Source organism: Lepidochelys olivacea (assembly GCF_965140295.1).
Source record: "Lepidochelys olivacea isolate rLepOli2 genome assembly, chromosome: 21".
NCBI lineage: Eukaryota > Metazoa > Chordata > Testudines > Cheloniidae > Lepidochelys > Lepidochelys olivacea.
This window is the reverse complement of record NC_140431.1, coordinates 8,778,964-8,795,059: the sequence shown is the minus strand read 5'-3', so window position 1 is coordinate 8,795,059 and position 16,096 is coordinate 8,778,964. Positions and strand designations below refer to the sequence as shown.

The 16,096-nt window shown below is 43.5% G+C and overlaps 2 protein-coding genes across 3 annotated transcripts in view; one reads left to right on the top strand and one right to left on the bottom strand.

Moving 5' to 3' along the window:
• The first annotated feature begins 1,747 nt into the window (after positions 1–1,747).
• Positions 1,748–5,594, top strand: TOMM6 (translocase of outer mitochondrial membrane 6). Its single transcript, XM_084610947.1, has 3 exons — positions 1,748–1,965; positions 4,148–4,252; positions 5,310–5,594. Exons 1-2 carry the CDS (start codon positions 1,763–1,765, stop codon positions 4,242–4,244), a joined length of 300 nt encoding a protein of 99 aa, XP_084467073.1. The 5' UTR covers positions 1,748–1,762; the 3' UTR covers positions 4,245–4,252; positions 5,310–5,594.
• Positions 5,595–5,766: 172 nt separating this feature from the next.
• Positions 5,767–16,096, bottom strand: part of USP49 (ubiquitin specific peptidase 49) — a 61,374-nt gene continuing 51,044 nt past the window's right edge. For both annotated transcript variants that reach the window (XM_084610946.1, XM_084610945.1), the window contains exon 8: positions 5,767–15,552. In XM_084610946.1, the coding sequence (XP_084467072.1) occupies positions 15,362–15,552 (191 nt within the window). In that variant the 3' untranslated portion in view covers positions 5,767–15,361. The remainder of the gene's footprint in view (positions 15,553–16,096) is intronic.

Below are 16,096 nucleotides of genomic sequence, written 5' to 3'. Positions count from 1 at the left end.
GCAGTCCCCACAGCTGGGACCTGGAGAGGCTTTAATAAGCTTGGCAGCATTCATGGAAGCAGGGCTGCAATTACACTCAGAGACATAGACTGCTCTTTGCTGGGTGTTGCAGCAGAACAGAACCAAACCATGCAGGCTTGCCTCCCATCCCTGCTGCCCCAAGTCCTGAGGGGGCTTTAACCCCACCCTTAGGAGGCCAGGATAACCCCCTGCTCCTTACCTTTCCATTACTGACCTACCTCCACCTAGCCCAGGTGTCTTCAAATCTACCACCCTGCCCTGCCATTGGATGCCGAGCTCAGACAAGCCCACCCCTCCTGCAATCCCATTGGCAGAAAGGAGAGCAACCACATTACCTAAAAGCCTGTGCTTTAGCCACACATACACATCACTCTCTTTCCCTGGCTCAGGGAGAGAGGGCTTGGTGCGCATATGTGACTTGATGCATGTGGTTCTGGGTAATGTAGTTTTTAATAACATTAATAACATTACTAAATAGGGAGTTTGGGGGTTGTTGCAAATGGGAGTGTCCCTGACATGCCAGGAGGCTTGGTCAGTCTGAGCCCTAGTCTACATTACAGAGTTAGCTCGACGCAAAACAGCTTATGTCGACTTAACTACATAAGCAGCTACACTAAAATTTTGCTTCCGCTGATGTAACTCGCCCACTACACCGACTTAATAACGCCACCTCCGCGAGATGCGCTGAGACACAGCCAATGTGGCTAGGTCAAAGCAGAGTCAGTGTAGACACTGCACTGCTCACATCAAGTGTTGCTGGCTTTCCAAAGCTGACCCACAATGCCCGACACTGACAGGTCAATCGGTGCAAGCGCTCCTGGTAAGGACATGCCCCACCGACACAAGGAGCAAAATGCAGACGTGAAGAAGTGATGTAATTACTTCGGGTTTCAGAGTAGCAGCCGTGTTAGTCTGTATTCGTGTTAGTGATGCATCCGATGAAGTGAGCTGTAGCTCACGAAAGCTCATGCTCAAATAAATTGGTTAGTCTCTAAGGTGCCACAAGTCCTCCTTTTCTTTTTGTAATTACTTTGGCGGCTGTACGCCAATGTAAATTAGGTCGCCTTAATTGTGTAGTGTAGACATGCTCTGAGAGAAGGTGCCTTGTTAATGTGCTGTTCGTAGGAGGCATTTGGATCCATGAATAATCTTGGCAAACTTTCCAACAGTGATTGTCATTCTAACTCTCTCCATCACTCACGTCTCAGTCCATGTCCTTTTCTTCTTTAGTCCCTAGTCCGCCCATATCCATGTTCTCAGAAAACCATATTCACGTCCTATCAAAGCTAGGGGTTATTTCTTTGGGTGTTCATGGGTTTGACCCTACAGGCATTTAAGGATGCAACTTTACAAACCAGAGCAGGGACTTCAGGGTCAAGGCCCTGGACTAGCATTATTTATATTCATTTTTCCCTATTTTATCTTTCAAGGGCTTGCACTTTGCACGCGGGGCGTTGCACGGGCCCTTGTACTTTGCACCCGGGGCTGGCATTTACCCTTGCGCTTTGCACACGGACGTTGCACGTCACTGCCCTGGGCACATGGCCTGGCCCCAGGCGTGTGCTTTGCACACGGAATAAGGCTCGGGGGCTGCACGCTGGGATCGCACTTTGCACGCGCAGTGCTGCAGGGGGCCCCCTTCTGGGTACGTGCACGTGGCCCCTGCGCACGCGCAAGGCTCCAGGCCGCCACGCGCTCCCACGCCGCTTTCCCGCGTCGGCCCCGCCACGGAAGTGACGGAATGGGGCCGAGCCATGAGCAGGATGTGACGTTTTATCCGCTGGCCGCACGAGCCGCGGCAGCCTCGCCCCGAGCACGCGGAGCAGCCATGGCACCGGGCGGGCAGGCGGGCGGCGGCGGCGGCCCCGGGTCCCCCCGCGAGGGGCTGCGGGACTGGGTCCGGAGCGCCTGCCGCTTCGCCGCCGACAGGAGCGACTTCCGCAGGTGCCCCCTGGCCGGGCCCCCGGGCTGAGCGCGCTGCTGTGGGGTGAGGGGGGCCGGGGCCCCCCCGGGAGCCGTGACAGCGCCCCCCGACGGGGACTCCGGGGGGTCCCCCCCCGGGAGCCGTGACAGCGCCCCCCGACGGGGAGACGGGGGGGTCCCCCCCCGGGAGCCGTGACAGCGCCCCCCGACGGGGGGTCCCCCCCGGGAGCCGTGACAGCGCCCCCCGACGGGGAGACGGGGGGTCCCCCCCCGGGAGCCGTGACTGCGCCCCCTGACGGGGAGACGGGGGAGTCCCCCCCCGGGAGCCGTGACAGCGCCCCCCGACGGGGGGTCCCCCCCGGGAGCCGTGACAGCGCCCCCCGACGGGGAGTCCGGGGGGTCCCCCCCCGGGAGCCGTGACTGCGCCCCCCGACGGGGAGACGGGGGGTCCCCCCCCGGGAGCCGTGACTGCGCCCCCTGACGGGGAGACGGGGGAGTCCCCCCCCGGGAGCCGTGACAGCGCCCCCCGACGGGGGAGTCCCCCCCCGGGAGCCGTGACAGCGCCCCCCGACGGGGGAGTCCCCCCCCGGGAGCCGTGACAGCGCCCCCCGACGGGGGAGTCCCCCCCCGGGAGCCGTGACAGCGCCCCCCGACGGGGGAGTCCCCCCCCGGGAGCCGTGACAGCGCCCCCCGACGGGGGGTCCCCCCCGGGAGCCGTGACTGCGCCCCCCGACGGGGAGACGGGGGGGTCCCCCCCCGGGAGCCGTGACAGTGCCGACGGTCTGTGACCTCAGCGTGGGGGAAAGCTGCTCTTCACGTGCCCTTGCAGGATCTGAGCTGTGGGCCTGTGGCTCCCCCCCCAGGAGTCAGGCCTGGTTCCATGGCACTTATTGGAGCTGAGAGAGGGGGGAGGCTCTACATGTGCCTGGAACCTACCTTGCTCACTGAGGCTGTGGCCCCCAGAGCCCAGGAAGCGCGCACAGGCCTTTAAGCCATGACCGGGGTGGGTCACTGCAAGGGGTGGTGGCAGAGTTGGGTCAGGACATGGTGAAGACAAGTTAAAGGGAAACATTGCATTCAGTGAAAAATGCCGTTGAGGAAACAGAATCTGGAGCAGTGCTGTGTCTGCCCCATTGTTTTCAGCAGGGCAAGGTCCCTAAGTGACACCCTGAGAGGTGTGAGATTGTAAGGAGAAGGAGTTGTCTGGTAGCCAGAACTGGGGCCTGGCAGTCAGAGTTCCCTGGGTTCTGTTCCCCTCCAGCTGGGAGGAGGAAGACTGTGGTGTTGCAGCTAGACCAGGGAATGGGGCATCAGGAGTCCTGCAATCTACTTGTGGCTTTGTTACTGACTTGCCCTGTGACCTTGGACCAAGTGACAGCCTTCCTGGGGCTCTACTTCCACATCTGTAAAAGGGAGGAGGAGAACCTTTCCTATCTAGTAAGGAGGTTGAGGATGTATGTTTATTTCCTTTCAAATTTAAAGCGCTTAATACAATTGTTATTAAGAGTTTGGTACTTTAGGGTAAAGATCCCAGACGTGTGAGGCAGGTAACATTTATCCTTTTACACAACATAAGTCAAGAATAATTCACAGGGCATCTCTAATAATTTTAAGCCTCTGTTGAAGAGAATACACTCCTGAAATAATTTAAAAAAAAAATCAAATTAGAAACAATTAAATCCTGTTCTCTGCATTTGCCTTTTTTCTGTTACCAAGATCTCTGGTATGTGAAAAACCTGACATCTGCTTGAGTTCATCTGATCCTGCTGCTTATTCCCTACCTGAAGTCATAATTCTGCTTGCCATAATTGTGGCAGCAGCTAGTTACCATAGGAGGGGGAATAAGCAGCAGGAGAAAATTATTTAAGACAAACATCCTGTTTTCATGGAAATCTCCCTAATATAGGATGAAGCAGGGGAAATACAGAATATAGATGGGAGTAGAATGGCTTCTAAACAGCAGGCCCTTCCTGAGGAGGCAGCAAAAAAGGGGAAACCCCCACCCACATCTAACATTGTTGCTTCTTCCAGCTATAGCATAGCTTGGCAATGACACTTAATATTTGTTTGTTTTTAAAGCCATCAGTGCTGGAGGTCTTGCTCTGTACATTTACAGTTGGTGTTCTAGGTAGGAAACACTTTAATGTAGGCCAGACAACACCAGTTGCTTCAACAAATCTAACTTACTATGTATTTGTTTCAGAAACCTCATAGTTAACCTGGGGCTTTTTGCTGCTGGAGTCTGGGTAGCCCGAAACTTGACAGACATTGATTTGATGGCTCCTCAACCAGTTGCATAGCAGTACTAGTGAGTACCTGACATTGTGATGGTGTGGAAATACAGTTGTTGTTTGAATAATGAGAGGAAACAAACTAATCAGGATAATCAACGGTTTGGATAAAGGAGCAGCAATAGATATGGGAAGTTCTGGAGCTTTTGCATGACACAGGATTAAAAGACCGCAGTGCATGATTTTCTACAGAGGAAGACTGCTGCAGTCAAGTTGTGGGAACTGCACTTCTGGCTAATAGGGGCTCCACTGTCTGGAGCTATCAAACTTCAATATTAAAGTCTGTTTTGTGGAGGAGGAGTGTGCAAGCTAGAACTGGACTACGGGGCTGCGCAAGAGACTTCTTTAAAGTTCCAGGGCCTATGTCTCAGTTTCAAAGACTTACATAAATCTATGTCCACTTCCTTTGTAGGAGTCTCCCCTCCACTGCTTTATACTACCCCTTAGAGTTGTCAACAGCCTTCCACTTCCTGTGGATTGAGCTCCTCCCCCTCCTTTTTTCACACCTATTTTAGTGAAGCTGTACTAGTGTGATTTGCTCATTACTACATCCTTTTTTGCCAAGGCCTCAGGGTAAGGATGTTGTTTTGTAAACGGCCACTTACTGTGCAATCTGTGTTATGCCTTCTCCAAATATGTTGCGTATCTAAGACATTCTGATTAATGTAATGTACGGCACAGTCTCAACCTAGCCTCATGGTCAGTAATGGATATTCCAACCCAGCTGATTTTTAAGGTTACCTTAGGCTCCGAAATGCCCTTCAAATGGGCAGCAAAATTCAAATTACATAGATTTTTCCTTGATCCACATAATTATATAATCAGGTGAACATGCAAAAAGGTAGGCCCTGTAAAACTATAGGTATTTATATTGTGCCCTAAAATACAGTGTTCAGATACAAGACTGAACACCATCCATGCATTTAACCATCAACGGTAAGGTGTTTCACAACTCAAAGTGGTATTCTAGGGGAAACATGATTACCTTAGTGACTTCTCACCCAATGTCATTTTGTTACACTAGACCAGACACTTGGCTCTCTAACCCATCCTTTGTCTGATCTTTAATTGCAGATGTGAATAAAATGTACCTGCATCAAGTCTGAAGAGCTTCTAATCTCAGTGTGACAGGATGACCAAAATGATGATCAGAAGAGCTGTGTGGTGTTTGTTGCTTTTGTTCTAGTTAACTGAAAGTTCAGCAGCAGCTCTAAAATTGTATTTTAATTCAAGCATAGCTATCGTTCCACAATGAACAGTGATAAGTGAGGAGAAGCCATTTAACGCTTGATGTTTGTTGTATATTCAGTTCACCCCACTGAGCTCAATGTCTATTAAAGTAATCAGTTATATTTTCAAGACTTGTGAAGCTGTTGCATATTGAGTTTAATTCTGTACCATGTCTAGAAGCTTCTTATTAAATTATCATAAAATGTGTGAAATAATGACATTCTATTACACTGGAATTTTATTCTTTTAATAGGAAACTTCATCTTACAAAACAAGGTGTAAAAAAGAGTAAAGATTTACAAAAATCATAAAAACATGATTCATATTTCACACCCAAAAGAGAAAGGAACAAGTCCTAATCCTGTGTTGTAAGCAGGACTTGTCAGCTATTTATTCAAAGGGAAAACAACATTTTTAAAAGCCCTAAGTAAACTCTAACCACCAGAAATGTACACGGATAAATGTTCAGACAGGATAAAGCTGGTGCATTTCTTTATCTTAGAGGAATTATGATTGTATGTTATACTTGGGGAAGAAGCTGTTTGGTGTTGCATAGCATTTTAGTGCCTTGGACTGGTTCTGCTAGTTGCCACCATTAAGTTGTTGTTGGAATCCAGCTGATCTTGGTGAGGCTATTCTATGGGAGGTGAAAGTGATGATATGGAGGATAGGCTCAGAAGCACTGCTCCTTTCTAGCTTTAATCATGTGCGTTGTCATGCTATAGCTACACAAACAGTAGCACATGTTCCAGCCCTGAGCATTATGCAGCACCACTGCAGCATGGCTTCAGATCCTTTGGAATTTTATGCATGAGTTCATCTATTACTGTGTTAAGAGGAGTCCTACACAGCACAGCCAACAGATTCAGGTGTCTGTTTTTTGGTGGGGTGTAGTGAGGGCCCTTCAGAGCAGATGGAGGAAATAAGTCAATTTCAGCTTTATCTAGTAAGTTAATTGGAAATAATCTCCGCCTAAATTTTCAGAACAAGTATTTCAGTATTCAGCAAAGGATGCTCATTATGAACTTAAGTCTCACTAAACAGGAGACATGTCCTCTTCCAACAAAAATTAAAAAGGGAAGAATATTGGATAGATTTAAACTTGATTCCTAAAGGTTTTTGACTTAACATCCTAACTTCTTCCTAGAACTTGGGTTCAGACAGGAGCCAGGTTATGCAGCTGTAGGCACACAATTCTGTCATGGTGAGTTACTGGATGTTGCCTGAAATAGAGCTCGTTTAACTTCCATAAGATTAGGAGCAGTCCTTCACCAATACATCTATGCACTGAAATGGCCAGCAATTAGTTAGATTCCTAGCTATCATCTATGAAAGTCCTTGCAGCTAAGACAGCCTTGTTAATTACCAGAGCATGGTGTGTATCAGCTTAGGTAATTATTGATCAGGTAGCAGAAGCCTCTAGTACAGCTACACATAGCTTTGACTTAAAGCCCCCCACAAAAGTCACTGAAAAGCCAATGTCTGGCCAAGTTATTTTTTTCCCCTTCACACTTTGGGTTTCTCGCTCAAAAAAGCAAAAGAAACATCCATCCTTCATTTGTGCTTTCAAGAGAATGTTTAATGTTAAAAGAAAACTGTTCTTTCCAGCCTTGGCAAATATTTAAAGAACAGCAGTCTTCCAAGGATCACCAAGCAAAGTGTTACTTTATAATGGGATTTTAAAAAGTACTTGGCCCTGGTTTAACTGCTCCTATTGAAGTCAATGGTGTAATTCCTATTGATGTAATGGGAGAAGAATTAGGCCAATCCAAGGGCTCTTCAAAATCCCAAACTTAATCACTATTCCATAAAGAAGCTTGGAAATCCATGATCAGAACTTGTAAATTAAGTTTACAATCTGGATCTAGACTGTTCTCAGTGGTAGCAGATGACAGAACAAGGAGTAATAGTCTCAAGTTGCAGTGGGGGAGGTTTAGGTCAGATTTTAGGAAAAACTTTTTCACTAGGAGGGTAGTGAAGCACTGGAATGCATTACCTAGGAAGGTGGTAGAAGCTCCTTCTTTTGAGATTTTTAAGGCCCGGCTTGACAAAACCCTGGCTGGGATGATTTAGTTGGGAATTGGCCCTGCTTTGAGCAGGGGGTTAGACTAGATGACCTCCTGAGGTCCCTTCCAACCCTGATATTCTATGAAGTTTATCTGTTATGTGAACATTTGTTTAAATTGGATTTTAAAACATTAAAAAGGGGAAGACTCTTGGAAAAACATTGAGGGGGATTTTATTTCAGGCAAACAATTTAGCTAACTTTTTTCCTCTCATATGAACTCTCTCTTTAATGGACACTAATAGTTATGGCATTGAGTAAGTTTCCCCCTTAATTTGTAAATGCTTATTTAAAGCTAAGTTAAAATGGATCAGTTCTACTTCACACCATGGGCTCCTCATGGTGCCAGTATCAAGGTCACTTCTGAGTGGCAGCAGCCAGCAAGGGGCCCCTCAAACACTTACTCAAAGTTGAGTTTTCACATATTTGTGTGGTTTATTTGAGGCAGGGGGAAATCTGTACCTATGTGAATTTTAATTGTTAGGCCAAATGGTACTGTCAAGTGGTAAGGGCTTTCTAATACGATTAGGCAGGAGCGTATACAGTTGTAGCCTTGCCAGATCAGGAGTACTGAGTTAGACAGACTAAAGGTAGTATTACTTATCCAATCAGAAAGGTGCCAAGGTGTAGCTAGGCAACTGTTTAAAAAGGGACAGATTCTAGACTAGAGCAGGAAAAGCTGGCAGAAAAAGTCATTCACTTAAGGCTCTAGCTTGTCTCTTTTGATAGATACATTGTTAGGCCTTGTCTACACACAAGAGTTGTAGTGGTTTAACTATACTGGTATAGCTAAAGTGATACAATCCCCCCCACTCTCCAGTGTGGCTGCTGTTATACACGTATCCCACTGCAGCTTATTCCACAAATGAGAAGGGGAATAAGCCATACTGGTTTAAGCACTTTTCACCCAGCCACACGTAGGACATCGTATCACTTTAGTTATTGGTTTAAAAGAACCAAACTACACAACCCTAACTAAAAGTTATGCTGATAGAAAATGTGTGCAGACCAGACCTATTAATGTGCAACACACAGTACACTTCAAAAAATTACACTCCCAGAGCATGCATTACCCTACCATGTAGACAAGCTCTTAGACTGAGACTCTAATTACAAGTGCACTAACTGCTGTTCCATCTCAGGCCCTAGATGTTCTTTCTGCTCATCAAGCAAAAAGCCAGCATCAGAAAGTTCTCTACAGAGTTTAATTTTAACATGAAAAGAGTTCAGTTTCTCTCTCATATCTAAGGCAATAGTTTTCTACCCTGAAATGCTTAACCATAATTTTTTAATATTAAATCAAAGTACAAGCTATTAGTTGTCTATTCATTCCTTTTTTACCTCCAAGTGACCATTGTGGGGTTTAAGCAGGTGACTTCCTTTATATTTTTCTTTAAATCTCCAGAGAAGTGAGTGGATAGTTTCTGAGAAGGAATAGTTTTCCATTAAACTTATACTTTTTGTAGAATGAATGGTTAAGTGGCAGGCCCTCAAGGGTTAGGATTTTGCTGCTGATCAGATTCCATTCTTTGATTTTATACCCTTTGCTGCCGCCACCACCCACACACAAAAGCATTCACTGCTGGATCCTCTGGTGATTAAACTCTTCCTGCCTCATCTACATATACTCCAAAACGTTTTACAGTGGTCACTTCAGCTTTGTCAGTGGGTTGTTTTTTTAACTCCTTCCCTTTCCCAAACTCCAACCTGAACAGAATTCAGTAAAAGAGCTGTTCGTGCACAAGCTTCAAACAATAAATAGTTAACAGTGGTTAAAGTCAGTCTTGGGCCCATTGGGCTGGTCATTTTTTTTTTCCTTTTGGAAATGTAAGTTGAAAACATTTTTAAGAAGACTTGTTCCAGTTTAAAAGTTCCTTTTGAAAGCATTTTGGCCAACCATACAAATTATTCTTAGAACAACTGGAACTCATACATACACACAAAATAAAATAAGCACAATGGAAGGAATGGCCCAAGGCATACCCTAAAATTAACTAAGACAACTAATTACAAATTGGTACAGGTAACTAACAAATGCAGTTTTTGATCATGAAACCTGTGCTGTGGTTTTATAAATTTAAAAACTTGCAAGAATGCTTCACATTCCCACTTGTAAATACATGGATATCAATATTGATGTAATAGAAACCAAAAACCCTCCCAGTTTAGGTTTTATATTCCCACAGGCAAGAAATTCCTACTCAACTCCTTCCTCCCTGGCTAATCTCAAACCAGGTGCAGAGATTAGACACAAAAGAAGGCAGCATTCAGAGCAGGAGTTGGGATTTTACCATCTACAGTTTAAGGAGAGATATTTAGCCACCTTAAACAACCGTGCATCTTGCATATGAAACTGCAGTATTGTGGGATTGTTTACTACACTGCTAACTGGTAAATCTGTGCAAATAGTACCATGTCAAAGGTAACTCTCTCTCTCCCCCCTCCCTCCCCTTCTTAAGTCTCCAATCATCAGTCAATATGTTTAAATCAGAAAGGCCTTTCCAAAACTCCTACTACTCTACCAAAATGCTGCAAGTGGAGATTTTATCCCTCATATAACACAGGTCTTATTATAAATAAGGTTCTTGTTTTGAGAGGCGTAACCTTACTGACCTGATTGGAAGTGGTCTGAGTAACATAGAAAGAAAATAAAAAAACAAACAAACAAACATGTTCTGCCTTTGAACAAGTAGTCATTTGAGTTATTACAAACACAGAGATTTCAGACATGTACACCAAAATATATCAAGTTCTGAACTTGCTGGTAAGAACTGTTTTTCTTCATTCACAAACAGATATGAAATGTAAAAATGTCAATGACACTGAAAAGTACTTGTAAAAAACATACAGATTTGTCTGCCACTTGAATGATGAGAGGGGAAATTCTTTTAAAACTCCCAACTTTTCGGTCCCATGCAAAATGTAATTGGATACAAGGCACCAAATTTAATGAATCATATAAAAATTAGTTCACAAAGCTTTATCAGTAGGTAAAACTAACCCTTTTCCCAGTCTTCCATTCCTGCCCCCCCCCCCTTTTTTTTTCAAATTTTTCTGTCTGTAATACTGTTGACCTCTCCCATTTTATGCTGGGGTATTTTGATGGCAGCCAACACCCACTTGCTTGTCTCTCCCACTGGGAAGTAACTAAGCATATTCTATCAGAGCTTCTGTATGGCAGGGAGACTATTTACACTAGAAGCCTTGGCTTTTAAAAACAAAAATAATCTCTGCTTACGAGTCCATAGGACACATTTAACATTTTTACCATTTCCAATTTTATTTCTACACTCAAGATGTCTGGAAGTTCTTAACTGTGTGGAGGTGGTCCTGTCACCCGGAAGGGAACAATTCCAATATGACAGCTCAGTCCCAGACTGTTTAATATGCATTATTCTATCTACTGCCTCACCTGTGACAATGTTTGAAGTTATCAAACTGGAGTTCATCTAGTCAGTAGACTACAAAAAACTTTGTCAGCTTTCAGTATTTTGCATTAAAATTCCTCTTCGCCCAGTGCATAGTGTAACTTGGCAGTGCAGGCAGTAAGAGAGTAAGGTACTGGGAAGTAGTTGTAATTAATTTGCTAGTGGTGAAGTTAGCCTAAGATAATGTTTTCCAGCAGACCTTGGGACTTAAAATTTACAACTTCATGGTCAGGTTAAGATTTTCATATTTAAAAAACTAAGTGAAATAAAACTGGTTTACTTAAGATTTAAATAGATTAAGGAGGTGCTGGTGGTGCCTCCATATTTCAAGCTGCACATACGTACGAGTATAAGTAATTCATTAATTTACAGCAGCTTCCTATGCTTCTAGAGGCCTATCCTGAAAGGTGCCAATCACATTCAACTCCCATTAGCTTTGGGTGTTGCTCAGCACCACCGCTCTCAGGAGGCTCTGTTCACCTGACAGGACTGGGCTCCTAGAAAGCCACAGGAGCAAAGGTAGGACAGAAAAAATGGTGACAATTATTTTTCGTCTACTGTAGCACTCCAAGGTTTAAGGCTAGCATTAGTTGCTGCTTCAGAGCCTTACAAATTTGGTCATCGACATCCTTGTATTTGCATATGCAGCAGCAACCTCTTGCAAATGGTTTCCATCAAGCCAATAAACTTATACAGAGCAGGCATAATTTCTTATTCATCCAGTCATTTAAAAAAGAATTGAGATATTAGCCTGTTCCACCCATTTTTTCTTTTTTTAAATTGAAGAATTTTAACTACCCATACAGGACCAAATTCTGCTCTTAATTACACCAATTTAAGGATCTGATTCTGCCAACATAACTACTGTACATAACTACTTACATGAGTAGTCTTATTAAAGTAAATGGGACTACTTGCATGATTCAGGTAGCACCCATATGTTATGTGTTTGCAGGATAGGGACCTAAATCTGGAGTAATTCAATTGACTTCAGCTGAGCTACTCTAAGTATATGCCAGTGTCTGAGCATAATTTGACTCATAGGATTAAGGAGGGACAAAGTTTATTTTATAGGTTACACTTTTGTCAAGCATTCACTTAAGTGGACTTCACTGTAATTGCAAATAACATCTTCATCTTATTGACCTAGACATGTAACTTCCAATCAGAATTTCTGGCAACCAGGACACTATAAAACAGTGTACAGCACAGTGGGAGCACTGGGCGATGCTTATATAAAGAAGCCTGCAGTAGACAAATATAAACCAAACAGCATAAAAAATGCTATACGCTATCGCTTCCAAATAAAAGCTAAATATTACAGAAACCTCACAGTGTTGGAAAAAGCAAGTTTAATTTAAAGTATAATTATTTCCTTCCCTACCAGGGTAAGTCATTTTTTCTGACTGCAATTTCTCCACATCTCAGCACTACTGGGTTAATATCATATGGAGAGGCCACTAATCTCAAAAGATGTCAACAGCAAATGCTACAAATCTGCTTGGGAAATCTGATACATTGATGGCTAAATGTACACCCTCCTTCCAGCCTCCCTTCCCTCTCTGCAACCTACTCAATTCAAGTGACAACTGTATTACTACCTGAATTCAAATATTAATGCAACACACTCAGTCAAAAGATGAGCATTCATAGTGATAAGTCTAGGCTCACTGCAGTAACAATTGTAATGCTGCATTGTGGTTTGCCTTTATATCATAGACTTTTCTATAACAGCGTTACCATGGCAGGAGTTTCCAGAAAGTAAATTTGCCATTATGGTCATCAGTCATGGTAAACTGTGAATCTGCTGTTTAAAAGCAAATAATCTACTTTCTGTTAAATAATGGGTCCAATTTCATCTTAAAAGAACTGATAGGCTTGGAAGGATAATCAGTGCTTTGGAAAATATCTATTTCTCCCTCCACCCCCAAAAAAGATTAAAAAGGTATTTTAGTACTTCAGCTTTCTCTTCTCTACTTTTTGCTTTCAAATATTGTTTGGACTAATAAGTATGTACTTTTTGTATTAGCAAAGAACCAATCATGCTTATAAATATTTGATAATCACAGCTGCATGATTTTGTTTCTAAATCTTACGGACCTCAACTTTTACATTCCCTGGGCCAAATTTGGACTGCAGTGAATTCAGTGGAGTTGAATCTCCTTACATTCTGTCTTAATTTGGCCCATTACAGTTTGAATAGTTACTATCTATGGGGTTTGTTTTTCTTTCCTTGAATTGCCCCCCAAAAAACCAGTACATACATCTAGGAAATAAACAAATACCTGTCAGAATTCGTAAGAAATAAAAATCAAATCCTTCCAAGCCTAGTTACAGATAAGGCTTTTTTTTTTTTTTTTAAACAAAACAAATTTCATTAGCACCTATGGGACTGCCTCAAATTGCTCTGCCTCCAGTGAGTGAAAATGTAGAATTCTGAAATTACAGTTACTAGCAAAACAAAACCAGGCAATTTTTGTAGGCTCCAAAGCAACACGTTGCTCAGACATACAGGAAACATGGATTCTTGAGCAACTCCCACTCTCCAGGACAGTGAAGACCAGTGTCTCCTTGAGGTGACACACTCAGTCTTTGCTCTGGTGACAGGAAAGAAGTTGGTTGTCTGCCCTGCCATACTGCTCCCTCCCTCCCGGATAGTTGGAGTGATTAACAACAACCTGAGAGGAGAGTCTGTTTTGCCCTTAAGACAGGAGGTTAATTGTCATGATAGTGGCAATGGCAAGAGGGTATTACTTCAGGAAATTTATCCCACCCTGTAGAACAACAGGATGGCTCTGCCAATTAGTTTATATCTGGTGGGCAAATGCTGACAAGAATAAAAGGAAAGAAGGAAAACCAATGATTTCAGGACTTTTTATCTGGATTTTAAGTTTAAATTTCTGAGGTTTAAAATGTCCCACTGGATTTTTAAATAGTTTCCACCTTAGCCATCTCCACCAAACAAGACTGACTGCACAGGGAACAAGAGACCCTCTTTCGAACTCTCAGGTCTGATCTCTAAAATTGAACATGGACAGCACAATCCTCAAACTAAATAAATGTTTTAAGTGTGGTTCTACTGAGAAAAGAGACTAAAATGGTACCGTGAGGCCCTATGGTTGCTGTGTTTCAGTGATTTCTATACCAAGCTCAGATTGCAAGTATAAAGATGTTTTTACAAGTCTGCAGCTCTGCAAACTCAAAACTGGGATTTGAGAGCCAAGCCACCACTTGAAATAAAGATGTGGCTGGCCAAATTCTTCCCTCCATAATGTCTATGTAATCTCATTGTCTTCAACAAACTTGCATAAGCGTAACAGGTTGGAATTTAGTAAGCAATTGTGTTTATGCACAAAAAAACCCCAAAATCCAGCACACTCCCCTATAGCTGCGTTGGCACTGTAGTGCTAACAGGAATAAAAAACAACTCACACTTATTTTTGCTGCTAACGTCTGCAGACAGGATTCTGAACATGTACTGGGGCAGATCTGATCAATCAGAAGGTTCCACTTTTACATGATCTCTCTCCAGAGCAGAACCACATTTATCACATTCCATATCAGAAGTGAACACTAAATTTCCAAGTCAATTTAGTCCAGTTAAAGAAAAATGCTGCCATGTGTGTACCAATGTTAAATGTAGGCCCTGTCAATACTCAGAAAATGATCCGTTGCTGACAATGGAAGTCAGTAATGGGCATCCTCTAGTCCCTTCCTCTACTGGTGGTGTCCTATGTGCACTAATCTATTTTCAAAATGTTTTCAGCACTGTTACAGACAATGTGATTAAGGCTTGGTGAAACGTTTTCCTAGGGCAAAGGGCCTTAGAAGACTCTCCAGCAAGAATGCCTTTTGAAAAATACAACTCCACCTATTCAAGATATTTTGGGGAAATTGAAACCACTCAGACAAACACAGGTGGGAAGGGACTGGGTAAGTGATTCACACCAGAGAATATCATTGACACCAAGGGAATGAAGGTTAAGTGAGATTCTACTGTACCTCTATTTTTTCTGGAGATCTTTTTTGTAATCCGTATTAATTACTAGCGAATTTGGGAGTCAGTTTGATAGGTTTGTATTCTGGATGAACAAATGGGTTGTACTTACTTTACATGCTTCATTTAATTTCTGTTTGAAATAAGATGAACGATACCAGGCATCTGTGGCTGTTTTGAGGAAAGTGAGTTTTACCAATGAAAAAAAAAGAAGAAAAGATTCTGACTACAATTTTCTATGACGGAATTGCACAGCCTGATAGGCATTTTTCCGGACCCTGGGGTGGCAAACATGGTGATTTGATCTGTTCCTGCAGTAAGCCTTTATTCCTACGAAGAGGAATGATGTGTGAACACCAATGGTTTAAAAAACTGAGAGAGTCAGTTGAGTTATTAATGCTTCCCATCATGGGAATGTCAGTCTTCTGTCCTTATCGCTGTTTTTGGACGGCACCTGAGCTTGGAGTTGTGTTTCTGAGATTCCTGCTTTGCCCTGCACTGTTCTTTGAGTGTAAAAAAGAATGTAGGCCTGGGTTTTGCACACCTCCTCCACGCTACATACATTCAGTTTGGAATCATTGCAGTGGACCCAAAAACCTAGGAACCAAAGGAAGAAAGAGGACATTAGTAACGAGACCATAATCCTTTTGATTGTCTCTTATAAATGTACCCTAAAAACAATCACAAGAAATGGGAATTTCCAGGGGAGGGGGAAAAGAGAGGTGTTTTAACCTGCAGGTTAGCAGGCCTGCATAGCATTTCTATGCTATTAACCCAGTTTACCACTATGTGGTGGAGCTGTAACTTGATTTTCTATTATATCCTAAAAAAACCTCCTCAACTAACAAAAACTAAAAGCTTTCAAGACAGGCCTAGTTATAATTCTCCCTTCTCTGTAATAAGGTGGGGAAGAGTAGTATCAATACTCATGCTGTGGAAAGAGGTAAGTGTTCGAGAATTTAGAAAAACACTGTGGATGTTATTCATGACTAGTCCAGCTCCAGTTTCAGCACATTTTCTGTGTTATCTCCCCATCCCAAGTAGGGTCAGAAAGATGCCAACCAGAGCAGCACAATCGAGTTACGTAGCACAAGACAATGAAACGCCGATGGTACGAAGCAAGCAGTAAAGCCATCCCAGT